The following is an 18,464-nucleotide window of genomic DNA, read 5'->3' as shown; positions in this document are numbered from 1 at the left end:
TTTTTATTAATAGAAGAAACACTTTCAATTTTCATTTATGGCAATAGTCCATAATTAGCATCTTAGTATAAATAAACATATTTTACAGAGTGCATATAAAAATAAATGATTGGATTGTTGTGATGTAAAGTAATAATATGATATAACCTATAATATTCCTAATGGACGTCCATTTAAATTTTCGTGATGTAAAATCATACAACAATAGCATGTCTGGGACATCGCATTACAATGAAACGTTTTACATTTCTATAATGTGTAAATTTGACACGCTCAATTATACTGGATTAATATAAATATTCAAATTGAGACTGTAGCTGCATCTCGTAGATACTATATCGTTTATACGCATATTATTTCTCGTCGTCAAAGTGTCAGCGGTCAAACATGCCAATAAACGGGCTATGATACGTATTGCACGCATTCTCTCTAATGGAATATAATATCACTCAAGACGTCAGCGATACAATAACATAAGTCATACGTATAGAGAGCGTAACCTTTCACGGTGATCTGCGTCGGGCAGTCGGGGCGGGCAGGCGCGAGCTTTCAGAGCCCCCGCCATCGCGGGCGGGCGGCGCGCGCGCATCCCCGTAAGCCAGTCCCTTCGCGACGCTCCTCGCGACAACATGTCTCCCGTGTGGATCGTGCTCGCTTTACTCCCAATCCTCGGTAAGTTTAAAACAAGAAAAGTGAAAATATTATGCAGTGAATGTGACCTGCGTGCTAATTAGCTGGGACGTGTTTTTACACTAAAAAAGTGCATAAAACACTTTCGAGTGTTTTATTTATTTTAGTGTTCCGGTATAATAGTGAGGAAATAGGTAATTGTGTTAGTGTGGTTGCGCGCGTGCGCATCTGATTATTCATTAGTGCAGGATGTCCGGGCGCGTGGGAAATTAATTATAAGACAGGAAATCATTGTTTTTTTTTCATAATTGGACAATTCACTACGAAAAAAAAAATACAAAAAAAAGTCGTTAACAAAAATATATACAAAAGTTAAAACTTGAGAAATGGTCTTATAATCATTAAAACCTATATTCGTTTTAAAAATAATCTTATCAGGAAATAAATTAAATAGATGTACTAGTATTTAAGCTGTATGATGATAAGAAAAATTAATACTTAATATTAAGACTAGCTGTGCCCGCGACTTCGTGCGCTTTTGTATGTATCAAAAAAGTTATTGTTGTAAGTTACACCTTATCACATCACATACCTGCCAGTGAAAGTAATGTCAAAAACGGTCTAGCCATTCCGTAATTTGTTAATCGGAACAAACAGACAGGCAAAAACTGAAAATAATGATAATTTAATATATATCCCGTGTATACCTACATATGCATTAACCAAAAATGTTTTAATATTACAAACCGACACTCCAATTTTAATATATATGTATAAATAAATAAATATGAGTCAACATCCCATACATTACTCTGATCCAAATGTAAGTAGCTAAAGCACTTGTGTTACGGAAAATCAGAAGTAAAAACGGTACCACACTTGTATAAATTTATCCTATATATATTTTTTATAAATAGTGAAAGTACTCAGAAATTAATTTATACTAATATGATAATATTTGTATTTATGTTTTATAATATCATATTCATAGTCACTTAGTTAAGCTTTATTTAATTTCCATTAAATAGGTAGCCGTCGCAAATAAGTTGACTAATGATGCGCCGTGATATTCATATATCCCTATATTACTTTACTCTTTGGTAAGATTATGTCGTGAAGATGTCATTAAGTGATGCTCATCCAAGCCGAGTACTGTAGTAAACAAAGATAAGACTTATAGCATACAATTTCTACCTCGCTACAGAAATTTATGCTTTAATGTCACCCGAATAAAGGTAAAATTCTTATACAACGTTTTCCTGAGTGGTGCTGGGTACACTGCATCTGCACACGACTGTGAGAGGTTCATCATTGCAAGCGCCTTAGTTGCGCAACTGTAATGCACTTTCCATTCGACCGTAGGCCGCTAGGCGCAAACTATCGCACGTCGCGATAATCGATTCCTCCGATTTACATAAGTGGTTTTCTCACGACTCCCCTGACTGAGAGCCAGGGTGCCGTGACGGCCGGAGAACGGATGCGTCCCAAGGTTTCTGATGCGCGGTCGAGACAATGTACGCCACACTTAAACAATACACCTACGTCTTATACCTATATATTCGAACTGTACTTAAACTTTAGAACAAGATTATTATTAAGTTTTTAGAATCACGTTACCACAAATAAGTTGAAATTTCATATGAGATATTGATTTTAAAATAATTACTTATATTGTTCATACAAATAAAATAAATTCTTATCTACTTAAATTTCTCACTAAACGCTACGTAAGAGTTTTATTAAACATACTTTTCAAGTTTTATTTAAGTAGAGATTTAATTTTTACGTACGCATGTTAAAACTGTTAATATAAAATCTCATACGCAAAACAAATAGATAAATCTCCAAAACCAACACTTCACTTTAAAATGTGTCGAAACGATAACAAATTACTCGTGTGGTCATCAAAGCGTGAGAAAAATTGTTACGTGAATAGAAAAAGAAAGTGCCATTGAGTTTATTGCAACGTCCGTGAAATATGTGCGCAGTACTATTGATTGTATTGACATGTACGTTTGAAAATCAATTGTTTGATTGTACCCCCGCTGGCTACTTGCTGAGTCATCACAACAATTGATTATGTCATTACTCTTTGAAATTTGACCTGCTACTCGTAAGAAAGAATAAATTAGCATAGTTTACGTTTCGCGGTACACACATTAAAATATATGTTCCGTATACAATTATAATAAATAAATGTTAAATTTAAATAGTTTTTTTTTTTTAAGTTGAAAGTCTAATGAATTTAATTATAGAATAATAAAAATTAATAATCATCGTAAGTTGAATTAAAATAAATTAAACAATAAGTATGTAAACGTAATTACTGTTTCCGTATAATTTCTTATTGCTAGCGGAAGCTATTACTACGTGTTCTAACAATACAACATGCTAAGCAATGATACAGAATATAATTAAACAATTAGTTAAAATAACACATCGTAAAATATAATTGTTATAATTGAATAACGAATCGAATATCATATAATCATGAAGCTCAACTCAATAATTGATGTTTATTTTTCTTCACTTATTCTGTGTCTATATATAAAAATAATAATTTAAAAATGGAACTGAATCGTGATTCAATAAAGATTTTGAAATTTCATTATAAAATACCATAGAGAATTTGTGTCATCTAGTCGGCGACCTTTCAAAGAGGAGCACCTTACCCGAGCGAGTATTACGCAACGTGAGTATCACCCCCACTCTGCACGCATGGGAACCTCTCTTAACCTCCGACTCGCCATGCAAACATTCACCGGGTCATGTACATGATGCAACTAACTCGATGACCACGATTATCGTGCAAAAAAATATATTTCGATAGCCATAAACGCGTCTTCAATCCCATTTTTTTAAACACGCTATATAATTTTTATATTTATATTGCAACGTCATTTAATCTGTATTTGTCAATGGAGCTTGCAAAATGTCGGTAGATATAGAGCACGGAATATGACATTGATATTTTATTAATAGCTATTTAGGTGCTAATTAACTTTAAGTAATTTCATTGACTAAATCTAAAGAAACCGTACAAGAAACACAGTAAGGTAAAACAAATCTCGAACCGTGTGAACGTAGTATTGTGATAACTATTTTGCAACTGTTGCTTTGAACACACCGAAAGCCCAATACCATTTAACTATCGATAAAATTTATGGCTTTGCTAGCCAAACACAACTACACGCTGTTAAAACTTCTTTAACTAGTGTTGTATTGGATGTACATTAAAACAATTAAATACATATTTGCAGTTACAATTATAATAGAATGTTAAGTTTCATACAAAAAACCTATTACAATCAGTAGTTACTTAAGTAGGTGTAAACATGAACTAAGTAATTTTGTTCATGGAGGTAAGAACGTACTAGAAAGTCACGTAGTTCTAACATTCTGACTGACTGACTTTTGTTTTTTAATGTTTTACTGGGAAATTATTCATAATGTAGGCATTTTATGATTTTATATTTATTTGTTGGTAGCATGTGCATCATGCGGTTCACGTGTATGTTTCATGCACATGAAATACATAAACACATACATCTTATTAACTAATTAACTTTATGAAGTTATGTCGATCGAAATAAACAAGAAAGACATAAGTCGTATAAAAAATTCACTGTGGATTTTTGAGATCAGCGCGTTCAAAACACTCTAACATCGAATTAATATTTATACAAATATAAACAACTATTATAATACAATCAGTGTCATACCGAGTGATCTATTCGCCCGTAGCCAGTCAGTCTACATACCTTACTAGAACGTCATACGCCGTCATTAGTATATCTGACTGAAAAAAAAAAATATTTAAATAAACAAAATGGAACTAATTTTACATAAAAATACATCTTTAGACACAATTGTTTCAAATATTTAATTATTAATTTGCACGTTTATTTTTCAAATTCCTTAATTTATTATTTACTGCTTTAATTATAGAACACTATAATTTCGAGAAAACCCTTTCGTAAAGTCTATGATCAAGCTTATTCTCGGAGACCTCAGGTCAGCGAGGTGAACAGAAAAATGTTAGTTACAATTGGCTCTATACGAAGTTTATGTAACCTCTTACTGATTTCCAGTTAGATTGTCTGCGCACTAACTATCATTCTACCGGTTCTGATTATATAGTCGCTAGTCATCTCCACCAGATAAGAAAAATCATTTCAGTCTGAGCGAATTAATCATTTCTGCAATAATTCAACTCTTTTCGTCTCTGCAAGTATGTTTCGTATTATATTATATGTTCTCTACACAAACATTTCAAACCCCAGTCCGACTTGCTACAGTACTTATACTACTTATATACCTGTATGTGATCTATTCTATCATCTATCTCTTTTAACTTCTCTTCCCTACATTAAGCATTATTCTCCTGCCCTTATCCCATTCTACTTGGGGTCGGCTCAGCATGATTTCTTCTTCCATACCTCTCTGTCAGACGTCATCTCACAAGTAACATTCTACCTAACCATATCGTCTTTCACACAATCCATCATTTCTTTGGTCTTCTACCTCTATGTCCATCAACATCTATGCTCAAGACCTTGTGACAACATCCTCCCTTCATTTTAATTAATCAATGGCACATAATGCTGTGATTACTATATATCCTTATACACTAAGCATTTATTATAAAACGTGCTCAAACTGTAATTTTTATCGTTTCCTAGACGCAGTTGGGAATCGTTGCTGAAAATCATCACTATACATACACATATAGTGATGATATTTGATATACTGTATTCTTTATTGAATTATTATGAATTACTGTTGCTATTTGACCAACCAGGCTAGACCAACCTTTGTACTAAGATTTTGTGTGTATCTTGTTGTTACTTTTTCTCGTATTAAGAGATACTCTACAAAATTTAGATGCATGTCGCCGTGAAACTAACTTTATTTTTTATTATTTTAACCTAATTAGCTGTACTTAACTAAATATATATTGTTTTCTTTTTTCATAATCTGGTCGAAATTAAAAAAAAATGTTGCACAAATTTTCATATAAACAAAATTAAAAAAAATATATAAATTAGAATTTTTCTGAATTTCAAGCACTACAAGTACTACAGCAAGTACTATAAGTAAACTAAATAAGTTAACTAAGTCTTTTAAAATTTTTCGATGATAAAAATAATAATAAGTTGTTATCACGAAATGCATTCGTACGAAAGCATTAATATAACATTTTTCAGTAATTTATTATAGTTTGCAACATCGTTTGAATAATTTGACGAGATAAAATTAAATTACTTCATTATTCTAAGTTACCTTAGCCGGGTAAACATCTTGTACCTTAACGGTTTTGATCACGTAATCGACCTCAATGCAAGATGGTAACGGCCCATTTGACCTATGAGATGTTTTTAACTAACATTCTACTTTAACAAAACATTTAGTTGAAGAATAAAAACGTACATATTTCATATATTAGCATTATCACCTAAAAATACAATTATTAAGTAAAATGAGTTTAATATTCAATAATATTCAGTTAATCGGTTATTAAAAATATATTTTTCATTTTTCTTATTGAGTAACGCCAATGCGCCTTCGGAACTATGTTGTCATGTCCCTTGTGCCTAGTTCCACTCGCTCACTCATCCATCGAATCGGAGCAATGTTGAGTACTTAGGTAGGTACCACCCTCTCATAAAATATTGCTTTTCGATGCAATATTTTATGAGAGGGTGGTACCTACCTAGATGTGCTTGCAATAAGCCCTACCACCAAATAACCAACTGTAGGTATTTGAGTATTTTGGATTTACGTGCAGTTCATTTTCGTGAGGAATTTTTATTAGATTTATGCCATAGTCATTTAAAGGATACTATTTATAATTTTTTTTAAATTATTTACTAAACAATTAACTGTTACTCATTGTTTAAGTTTAATTAAAGCTTTTAATTGTATGTGAGGTTTGACTAGTTTTATTAATGACGTAATTGATGTTAAGAATTAAATCCAATAAATAACGGAAATACATTTAATATATTTCTCTTTAATGTAATTAATGTGAGTCGTTTAAAGTTTTATTTATTTTTTTATGTTTTACAGGGGGTGCTCAAAGATTCGATTGCCGGGGACGTATTCTGGGCGCTTACTATGCTGATGCGAAATCTGGGTGTAAGGCGTTTCACGTTTGCGTGAGAGTTGCTGGAGGTGGGGTTAGAGACTTCAGGTTCTTCTGTCCCCCTGGCACGTTGTTCCATCAGGAGGCTCAGACATGTACTGACTGGGGAGACGATGACCCCCTGGCTTGCCCTGCAGACATCTACGACGGTCAGTTCGATCTCTACAAGATCGGATCTGGTGAGATAGCTTTGCAACTAACAAAACTTACATATTCTTGAAGCTTACATTTTAAACGAACTTGTTTATACCAAGTTTGTACTTCAGTAGATCAGATTCAGTAGATCTTTTCAATTTGTGATAACTTCTTTAGTTAGATTTTCAGTACTTAGCTAACAGAGGAGACTGTGTGTGACTGTCATTACGACAAATTGTATAAAATAAAAGAAAAAAGAAAATTACTTTGCTTCGAACGAGACATTCATTGATGATGTTAATCTCACATTAAATCATTTTATTGTCTTTTAAATATTTATTTATATGTACAACATTATTTATAGTTATAATTATAATTTTTCTGTTTGAAAACAACTCCCGAAACGTGTTGCGATACACAGAATACCTTATTTAAAAGGACGACAAATAGAACACCTTTTTCCTTTGAGAGGTTTTCAGCGAAATTGTCTTCAAAGTTCAATCGTGGAAAGGAGATCGGCGCAGACGATATAAATTGTGAGGTTATTTTAATTGCCAATGCATAACTTAAAAAATTTAAACAAAATTAACAGAAGCTTTCAAAACTGCAAATAGAATAAAGAAGAAATAAATAGTAGTAAATCATTTGAAGCTGATATATTTCATGGATATGAAATTAATAACATAAAAGCTTTTGTTGTACGCTTACGAGGTTATGCTTATGCAATTATAAGACAAGTAGTTTGATAGAAATTTCTTTATTAATCTATTTAATATTCTAAATTTACCTATATTTTGTAAAACATAAGTAATTTAATTATTTGATACAGGATTTGACACAAAGAAAGTATCTTCCGGAAACCGGGAAGAAGAACCTGAATTTGGACTTCAAAAAGCGGAAACCGGTGACCGTCGTTTGTCACAAAACTCCGATCTAAGAGCCGCGCACTCATCAGATTTCTTTACCGGACAACGTGATCGTGGTCGAGATGAATCCGCTGCTCAAACCCAGCCCCCGATATCAAGTCCAACTACACGGCAATCATTCAGAAGAGCGACTACACCTCGTGTGACGTTTACCACGACTCCACCCACAACTACTCCTCCACCCCCACCGAAACCGTCAAATCCCAATCAATACGACCATTCCAAAAGAAAACTTGTAAGAAAACGTCCCGTTCAAGCACCGACTACCCCTCCAACAACCTCATTCCAAAATACATTCCCTCAGCAATCTTACTCAGAATTAACACAACTAAATTACAATCGTAGAAATCCGCCTCAAAACAAACAAAGTTCTACCACAGTTAACATACCAGCACAATATAAAGACGAGTACGTGGAGGTTAGCAAGGTGACTCCAAAGCAAAATAACAACAGATACTACCCTAATAGCCCGACACCTACACCTTTTTCAAAAGCAACACAAGCACCAGTCGTTTATAAAAAAGAGACCCCCGTTGAATTGTACAACTACAACGGTCAATCAACTCCAGGTTTAAACAAAAACAATGATAACAGGCCTTTTAAAGTCAAAAATAGTTTCAATGTACAATCTGATGTTCCTAACGAAGACTTTGCTCGAATTAGAAACTTCAACGGTAACAATAATAGAGGTAACCCTACGTCTACCGTTGACTATAATATAATTCGCGGTACAAGTACGCCAGCATACAGGAATATTAATAGCGTTTCATACGATTCTGAGAAAAATAACTTCGGTCCATTTCTCGGACCTAAACAAAGCCATTTTAATAATCCCACTACAACACCTCCTACTACCACTTATTATACCACTACCCGTGTTGATCCACCCGCGAATTTGAACACAGTTGCCTATAACACAAATATCGGTTTTAATACACAATCTTCAAACTATGCTGAGAGTAATGAAGATGACGGACAGTATCGACCACCCCAAGGTGAGGACGACGGTCAGTACAGGCCAGAACTGTACGAACGAGATTCCGAATTACTTTCAGGAGCACATTCATTAAACATAGCGGCGAGCGGCAATAGGTTACCAGAAGATCAGAAACAGAATAAGATACAATCACAAAAGTCATTCAATAAAATATCCGCGCCTCGACCATTCAGACCTGCACCAACTCCAAGCTCATCTTCCCCTGTTACTGAATTCTACACGACGACTGTTAGATTGCAAACAGAACCGCCAACACAACGAACCTTTGACTATTATCAGACGTACACAACCACCTCTCGACCATACGAAGCACCCTCTGCACAAGCGTTTACTTTTGGTCCAGCTAGACAAACTACATTATCAGCTCCCAAAGTTACTGAACGCTACCAGTCTCGAGAAACCGCTCCCCCTACATCACCTCCCTCATCCTATGTATCGAAATCCACTCGACCACCATTTTACGCTAAGCCCAGCAATAAAAAAGAAGATAACAGTTACGACTACGCGTATTACGATTCTGACCCAGGATTTTCAGAATATGACCACATAGAAGAGTTCGGTAGAACTAAAACTAGAGTATAAAGTCTACATTAGTGTCTTCCACTGCCATTACGTTAGTTGCCTCTTTCAAATCTCTATGTTCCAGCAATTATTAGATAATCCTAGACTACTACACAACATGAAGTAATTAATAGTAAAAAGATTTTACTTTATTGAAGCAATTATTTATAAAATTGATAAAGAAAAATAGAATTATTGACTTTTTATTATATTAACGATAATATTGATTACTCAACAGATTAAAAATCCATTTCAATTCTTATCTAAAGGGGCTTTTCCATTGTAATGTTATCTTAAATTATTTTGTGATATTTTCGTGGATGTTTGTATTTCTATAGATTATAATTAGGGTAAGATTAATAATAAATAGCTAAGATATATTTTCAAATAGTCAAAAGTATTTATTTTGGTTTCAAATTCTACTGCTCTATGGTTTCTACACAAAAGAGTAACTAAAATTAATTCATAAAAAAGTAGGTATATTTTCTTGAAAAATATATTGTACTTAATTTTTGTATTTTACTTATATTTGCGAAAGAGGAAAGCGAACAGAACAAGTAATTCTAATATAGAAAAATTCATGTAATGACTTATTTAATTATTTTCATTAGGATTTGCATTATTTATGTACATCTGTTTCATATTATGATGTATAACGTATGCCAGTACATTTAATATAACTTAAAAATACCTTATTTTCTAACTTTTTCAAAAACTAAACTGGAAATTGTAAAATATATCATTGTAAATAAAGTATTCGTAAAACTATATCTTGTGTTATTTGTTATCATTACATAGTATAAAACAAAGTCGTTTACATCGGTTTGCCCCTATGATTAGTCCTTAGATCTAAAAAATTATCTAACGATAATATATGGACAATATAGTAAATAAAAACATTTTTTGCGAACTATGCACATATTGTCTAATGATTGAAAAACTGTGAACGTTGTAAGACATTTTGTAGCATATTTAGTGTCAGAACTGCACCCGTGCGAGGCCGGGGCGGTTCGCTAGTTACAATATCATACATACTACAGTGGCGGTTTAACAAATTTACCGCTAGTAGGCTATTCAATTTTTGCCGTCCTTGTTGACTTGATATTCAATACGTTAGTTTAGTTTAGTTCACAATCATATTAATTACATTTTTTCTGAAATTGCAACTTTATGATTTGTGTTCTATCGTCATTACATCGGCTTTTTTCCCGTTATTAGTATGATTATGAACTAGGTGATATTTCCGTCAGTAGCGGTTATGTCACTACAAATGGATGGATAGTATACGGATTAAGGACGTTATGTGTATTCATATAATTATAAGGGTTTTTTTATTTCTATTAGATAATAACAAATTTGGGCTTAATTTGCCGCCCCTCTAAATCTGCCGCCCTAGGTTCTAGCCTACTTAGCCTATTGGTAAATCAGCCATCGTATCGTAGTATCGCCATTTTATAAAGATTAGTATCCAGTTATTTGGTACGTTATTAGTATTAATCCTCATCCAAATTCATTAAATAAAACCTATTCCAATCGAAGTAAGAATTAGGATAAATAAACCTTTTTACGTATTTCATGCTTTTTGCTAATAATTAACCTATAAAGTTTAGCACACTATGAAGAGTTTATGGTTAATATATCTTTATTTAAAATACAATACCCATACATTTCAAAATTGAAACTATGCTTAATTGTATGTGATTCAAAATTGAAATGTATGGGTAAGTGTTAAACCTCTGATAACAGGTCTATTGATATTCAAAACATTTTTGTTTCCAAAACCATTGACTAATCAAGCTTTCGTGAATTCAATTGCTGTCTTATGTTCTTTTATCTTCTTATGGTTGATATAGAACATAAGTATTAATTGTAAGTATTTTATATTTAAATCAAAAAGTTATTCTAAATTTTGAAATCTAGGTGTGCTGAAATAATACATTGTACTGGCAGAAACACCTTTATGACGAAAACGCTTCGATAACCTATATACAACTCTTTATCCAAAAGATTATTCCCTCAAAGAGTGATAAAGGTAGCCAATGATCAAACTGGGAGTTCAAGCTTGTTTCATACGAGATTTAGTCGTGAAAGCAGAACAAATATACACAAAGAGCTACGTTTTCATTTATAATATTAGTACATTATTTACACTGTAAACAATGTAATCAGATGACAGAATGACTGGTCGATGAATACTGATTGAATCAATATTATTTTATAGGTTTCTTCTTAATATAATATAAAAACAGCGTCATTAGGGCTAGCTGAATCGGAATTGGTAACTAGAATTTTCTTATTATATATATGTGTATATGTAAAGCCCTCTAGCGTGAATCTTAAGAAATAATATAAACTATCTACTCGTCGCTAGATGGCACACTATAACACTATATTTTGTTCTTTCGATTTATAATGATTAGATTAAATAAAAACACAGAAATATTAAATAATAATTAATTATCACCGCAATTTTATTTTTACCATCACCCAGGGGTCCTGAAATTTTTATTATTTGATTGAATTGTTATTTATGTAACTTTTACACAATACATTTAAGACAGAATGTAATATAGAAAACCAAATGTAACATCAACTTTATTCACATATTTTCAAGGAAAGTCTATTACATTTAATAACCGAAATGAAATGGCAGTAGGTGGGACGGGACTCGTCACTAGGAGAGAAAAGCACCTACTTGAGTGACGACCATAAAGCAAAAACGTAGCGTGGACAAAGCGGGAAGCCCCTGGATGCGTCATTAGGCCTCCTACCTTTGACCAGCATTGAACGTGTCCAGGAATGATGATGATGACATCATATATGGCATACTTAATTCAAAAGACTAAAGAAAAGTGAATTATTCTTATGTCCTGAATATTTATAAATTTTAAAATAACAACTATCTAGAGATCAGCAAATATCTTATAAAAACAGTATTTATAAGATATTTGCTAATCTCCACTTCACGTATTTTAGACAGGAAGGATATTCTCAATGTAAGAAACTACATGCTGCTCGTTTTATAGAACAGGATTGGGTGCGCAAAATAAGTGGACGCTCTATTCCTTAAATTATAATCTACCACTCCGACGTGTTGGCAAATACAGCACAGCCGACTCAAGCGTGAAATCAACCACTTTACATATTTTCAAAGCGCAAATGAGGTTTACACTTGGAGACTTTTTTGTCAAAGTGACCCAATAAAAATTTTAATAATCTGACTAATGTGTATCATATATCAATTTATTTAATTTGCGTATAACATTTTTTTTTGTTAATATAATATCGGAATTATTTTATACATATAGTATATTGAAGCATCAACAAGTTTAATTAGGATTCATTTATTTTTTTATCGTACTGAAGATTTCACTATATATATCATAAAACTAATATATATTATATATAACCATAAAATGTACGTAGTATATATAGTAGGTATACGACCTTCATGAGGTATGTTAAATTACATTGTAACAATTGTAGTTTTATCAGGCAAGTAAATTATATCTTTATCTATTTAAGATATCGCCGTGTGAAAAAAGGAAAAGAAAAATCTCGATGACGTTAAAAAAATAATATGTTTAAAAATTGTGTTAATAACTTTATAAGTTATTCCAGAAAAAGTTCCGTCCGATTCGGCCTTAATTACTCGTTTGCGTCAACGGCCTGTATTATTGTGACGTCAGTCGTGATTATAAACAAGATATCCCATTATGGCCTAAACTTGCTTATCCGGTAAATAATTAAACCATATTTGACTAAACTTACATTAACGATTGCTATGTTTTTATCCGTAATAATACTACGGACAGTAGAATCGAATGAATATATAAATAATTACAGATTATTTGACTAAAATTTTACATCAATTATGTTTTGTCGATGTCAATAATAGTATGAATCTTATCGAAGACTATTTAAATTCATGTTTATTTTTTTTATTTATTCTTGGCAATGAAGGAAAAGATCCCTCGTTGAAACGGCTTTGATCTTTGCCTCCAGGCTTCTTGCCTTTATGCAAACTGTAGGACTATATGAGTTCTTACTTTACAATTACTACTACTACTTTTTGTAAATGGCAGAATTTTAAAGTACAGCCTACAAAACATTTGTTTTGTTTTGGTACTTCTTAATGTTTATTATTCTTTTAGGTTTGTATCAAATAGAAGTTGGTTGGTTGGTTCCAATCATTAATAACTTTTTGAAGTAAAATTATAATTTTGATGTTAAATTTCTTTTAAACTTTCTACTATTTCTATATAGGTATTTTTATTTGTATCTTTGCGTAATATATTTTCTCACCTTAATAAGATATAAAAAAAAAAACTTTTATACTTATAATAAATATTTATTGATTAAATCCCAAGGTAAGCGATGGCGCAACTTTCTATTTGCAACATATGGACGAGGTTAATGAAACGATAAAATTACGATAGTCAACATTTATTTAAATAAGTATCACAAAGTTTATTACAATCTTATAAATTAATAAAAATTGTAATCGCCGATACCTAATTTTATTGACTAAAACCTTCAAACAATGTATTCTGTAGCTTATTAATATTATTTGCTTAGACCCTTTATTAATGTATACAGTGTTTGTAATAGATGCATTAGAATCAGCATTATATTGCCTAGATGTTGACAAACACCCATAATAAACCAGTTAACACCCATTTCATACTACCCGTGTGTTTGTTGCCGAAGTTGACCAGTCGCTAAAGGTAAAATACTGCAAATATGACCGTCAACGTCAGTTTTTGAAAATCGAATTGCATATTCGAATTTCAAAAACCAAATTATTGTATTTATTTTTTTATTTAACTAATGCTGTCATCTCGGACAGTAAAATATTCTATATATCATCATTGTACTCTGTACCGGACCGAACTAGCTCCGTTTCCATTTTCCATTGTAATGCATCTCACCTTAGAGGTTTAAGTAGTACAAAAAAAGTATTATTTTGTACCTATTTTTACGAACCTATGTCCTTAATACTATGTAATATACGTTATTTTTGAAAAATGTTGAACATGTGTTTTGTTAATGGGTTCGTTCGTTTAGTCTTGTCTCGTCGTCTTTAATTCGTGTTTTGTGGTTAAAAATGCAGTCACAACATTTTACGACATTAAGATATTTCGATGATTAATTATTTTTATAATACAGAAGTCATTCACAGATTGAAACCTGTCATATAAAATCGTATTTGTATAATATAAAGCGTGATGAAGACAAAGAACAAAATATTTTTTTCTTGTCGAATATTTAATAAAAACCTACGTGGCCAGTTTTTCTTTTTTTAGAATGTCAAGTCATCTACATATATTACGGAAAATATGAGTTAGCCTTCCACGTAACCTTAAAATACATTTCCTGGAGGTGACAGATGATCTTTGCGTCTTATTTAAATCTGTTGCAATAAAAATAATAATTATAATAGAATTCAAATGCATTAAAACGACTCATGCCAAGGCAACAGCAATTATAATATAATGACTTGCTACACACCATATAACTAGCCACGGAGCTTTTCGTAATTATTAAATAAATACATTAATGTCTTATACAATACAAAATGTAAGGAAACCACTTCAATTGTGAAGAAACCATTTGTAAACAAAACAGACACGCATTAAAACAAATAATATTACAACATTTTTGTGATCTTGTGTGTAATTTTCAAGAATAAAATTGAGCACAATATATCAGCTGAGCTTCTGTAACAGCACCAATGATTATTCTACTTAATTATACCATCACTATTTGTAACTAATTGAGCTTAACTTTTCAAGGTTGCTTGAGATTCACTTTGTACTTTGTCCGTCTGTACGACACATACACAGATCTCTATATAGTTCCATTGACACCATGACACTTGGATCCAGGGCAAGATGACGTTGGGCCAACCATATGACTTGGTTTCAAATTGGGCCAATGTTTGACACGTTTCGCAAGTCTAATGGTGCCCAATATAATACGTCACTAGAAGAAGATGTCACGATGCTATTTCATGATGTTTCCATCACTGTGACGCAACTGCTCCCGCCATCCTCTGCCGTACGTCGCCCAATGCGGAACCATTACTGAATCCGTTCAATAGAGGCAGCTTCCTTTCTTTCGATTCGTAATCTGTCTTCGATGAATCGACTTCAGCCTTTTGTTTCATTTTCAGACTCTGATAAAAGAATAAAAACGTATGAGTATTGGAATAGTACGAAAAATCAGGATCTTAAAAACTTTTTTCTTTTACATAATTAATAAAGGATATCAGAACTTAATCTGATATTAATATTTAAAGCAAGTGAGGAGTTAACGCGTGATACATTCATCGAAATAGATACTAGCGTATTTTCCCATTACGTACGTGCACAAAAAATAGCGACTATCTTTATAAATTGAACATAAGTGCAGGATAACCCTGTGGTATTTCAAAGTTAACATCTATACTGCAAAAAAAGAGACTACTATGGAATTATTTAGATGGACTATTTCTATAAGAAAAAGAGTGATAAAATTTAACGTTACTCGTTTTGACTTGTGTACGGTATTTGGGCACTTAAAAATTTGAATATAAGACGGCAAACCTGTTTTATATTCAAATTTCTAAATATTCTTTAAGTTAATTGTTAAATTAATTATATTGTATATTTTAATCTTATAAAGATCATTTTGTTTTCGATTAAAATATTATAGTAATAATATTTTTTATAATTATATTAAATTCATTGTCATGTCATGTCATGACGTTTATTCAAATACATATGACACAAGTACGTTTCAGCAAATTTTATTTTATCGTACTGAAAGAGAAACTCTTTAAAAAAAACGCGATCGCTTACCTTGGCCTTCTTGATATAAGCCTGTTTGTAGAAGTCAGAGAATAGGTAGTAGAAGAGAACAGCGTGCATTCCGATCCACCAGACGAAAGCACGAGGATAATCGCAGTCGATGAAGAGCAATTGGAACGCGTGCAAGAAGACCATCACGAACTGAACCTGTGGTAGAAATTAAATAATTAATCGAACAGAATAACGTCAAAGGATCTACGAATACATTAACCAAGCAAACATGGAAAACAAATTAATTTACATAGAGTAGTTTTTTTCGAACGAAAAACCTGATTCACTCGAATGTTCTTTATAAGCGCGTATGAATCAACTAAGCACAGCTTCCTTTTTACTGTAACGTCTACAAGTGTTTGAGCCTTGACTATGGTATTGACCTTAGACGTCCCTTTTACTTGGACAACCGCGACCTTCTTGATGAACATTTAATTACGTACGGCCTTTGGAATTCCTCCGCTTGAACTAGCCATTGCCTAGTCTGTTATTGTATTGACTCAAGCAAATCATTAAACATAGCTTTGAAGTCATGTAACATTGATTTTTTATCGTTTAATTATAATAACTATCTAATTCTTATCCATGACTCTAATATTCAATTGTGTTGCTGTCAGTGATGTCTTACAAATAAATGATTTATGTGTTATTTTTACCATCTGTAGTGCGGTAAGGTACTTCTTCCACCACAAGTACTTTTGCACCTGAGGACCGAAGGCAGCAAGCAGATAGTATGAGTACATAACGATGTGGACGAACGTGTTAAGCATTCCGAAGAACGTAGAATGGCCACCTTTAAATAAACATATATATGAGAGAAAGTAAATAAAGGTCTTAAATAAAATAAGAATAAAAATAAAAAAATGTATTTGCGCTTAAATATTACTCAACAGTTTTAAAAAATATTTTAAATATTTTCGAAATATAGTTTTTTTTTTTATTTATAGCTGTTAACAACATGACATATTACAAATTGACTAAAATGAATAATTATCTTTTAATATAACCAAAAGAAATATCTACAAATCCCAACGGTATATATAATTAAACTTTTTGTTCCGATGATTGATAGAAAAATATCCATATAGTAGAAGCATATCTTCTTGAGGTTAAATATAGCTAGGATTTAGAAGAAATATATTACGAACATTTTAAAAAATAATTTTATTAAATTGACGAGTAAATACAGCTATTCTAATTAAGAATTCAAATGTTCGACGTCGTTGATCTTTTAGTAAATAATTTTAGTATGAATGTTAGATTATAACGCATTATTTTTTTGCAAGTCGCCGTACCTTACCATGGCGTATTTAATCGCATAAAGTTATTTTCAGTATATAATTTAAAAGAAAACAAATCACTTTAGGTATGTTTACTATAAATGATGTTGTGAAAAAGGTTCATAAAGGTCTTATTATAAATGATGTTCTGCAAAAAGGTTTATAAAGCTTTCGGTTATATGTTATTTGAATATTGATTTATATTCAACGATACAATATTTTCCATACATGTATAAGTGTCGGGCAATGAACTCGAACGAGATAGAATGATCATCTTAAATCTCAAGCTTTTATTTTATGCTGCTATTATCTAAATAGGTATGTATAAGAAGTTAACAAAGGTATTATTTTAAAACAGTATATAGTATCAAATATGCAATGTATGCAACAGAAAATGAGAAAGAGTGTTTGGAAATATAATTATAAATTACTCAAGCAACGCAATCAATATCATTTTCAACTAACCATTAAAAATAATGCCAATATGGAATATGATTAAGGCATCATATTGTCACGGAAAAACTACATGTAACAGTAGTAGCTATACTTATATATTGATATGATACAACTAAGGGGTATTATTAGCAAAGACATAAAGCTTGTGTGATGTTTTCTTCAGGTACCTACTGTATACTTTTTTTAATTGTATTAAAGACAACAACATTGATTATAATAACAATAGATTATCCATTTCATGAGAATGACTCGTTATTATGGCTCGTATTTATCTAATTTAATCAATTGGATTACAGTATGAGATATTAAGACGTATGAGCGTGTGTCATCATTATCATCATCATTACACAGTATAAAACAAAGTCGCTTATCGCTGTCTATCCCTATGTATGCTTAGAACTATAAAATTTCGCAAAAGATTTTGATGCGGGTTTTTCGAGAGGAAATTTTTGTGTATGAAAAACATGGATAATACAGTAAAGAAACAAGAAT

General features: G+C 31.9%; 2 protein-coding genes across 2 annotated transcripts in view; one reads left to right on the top strand and one right to left on the bottom strand.

Annotated features, from left to right (window-relative positions):
• Window positions 1–514: 514 nt before the first annotated feature.
• Window positions 515–10,162, top strand: LOC124530555 (myb-like protein A). Its single transcript, XM_047104758.1, has 3 exons — window positions 515–672; window positions 6,700–6,954; window positions 7,740–10,162. Exons 1-3 carry the CDS (start codon window positions 630–632, stop codon window positions 9,413–9,415), a joined length of 1,974 nt encoding a protein of 657 aa, XP_046960714.1. The 5' UTR covers window positions 515–629; the 3' UTR covers window positions 9,416–10,162.
• A 3,662-nt stretch (window positions 10,163–13,824) lies between these two features.
• LOC124530310 (elongation of very long chain fatty acids protein AAEL008004) overlaps window positions 13,825–18,464 on the bottom strand; it is a 32,140-nt gene continuing 27,500 nt past the window's right edge. The window contains exons 7-9 of the mRNA XM_047104423.1: window positions 16,893–17,029; window positions 16,237–16,392; window positions 13,825–15,572 (exon numbers count right to left, since the gene is read on the bottom strand). Coding sequence (XP_046960379.1) covers window positions 15,420–15,572; window positions 16,237–16,392; window positions 16,893–17,029 — 446 coding nt within the window. The 3' untranslated portion in view covers window positions 13,825–15,419. The remainder of the gene's footprint in view (window positions 15,573–16,236; window positions 16,393–16,892; window positions 17,030–18,464) is intronic.

Source organism: Vanessa cardui, chromosome 6 (genome assembly GCF_905220365.1).
Source record: "Vanessa cardui chromosome 6, ilVanCard2.1, whole genome shotgun sequence".
Classification (NCBI taxonomy): Eukaryota; Metazoa; Arthropoda; class Insecta; order Lepidoptera; family Nymphalidae; genus Vanessa; species Vanessa cardui.
The sequence above is the reverse complement of the archived record's forward strand: the minus strand, read 5'-3'. Positions and strand labels throughout refer to the sequence as shown.

Bases quoted from the DNA above. Each gene is read 5' to 3' on its own strand.
- LOC124530555 (XM_047104758.1), top strand. From the start codon at position 630: ATGTCTCCCGTGTGGATCGTGCTCGCTTTACTCCCAATCCTCG. The intron at 673-6,699 runs GTAAGTTTAAAA...TATGTTTTACAG, and splicing joins CGCTTTACTCCCAATCCTCG to GGGGTGCTCAAAGATTCGAT. The intron at 6,955-7,739 runs GTGAGATAGCTT...TATTTGATACAG, and splicing joins TCTCTACAAGATCGGATCTG to GATTTGACACAAAGAAAGTA.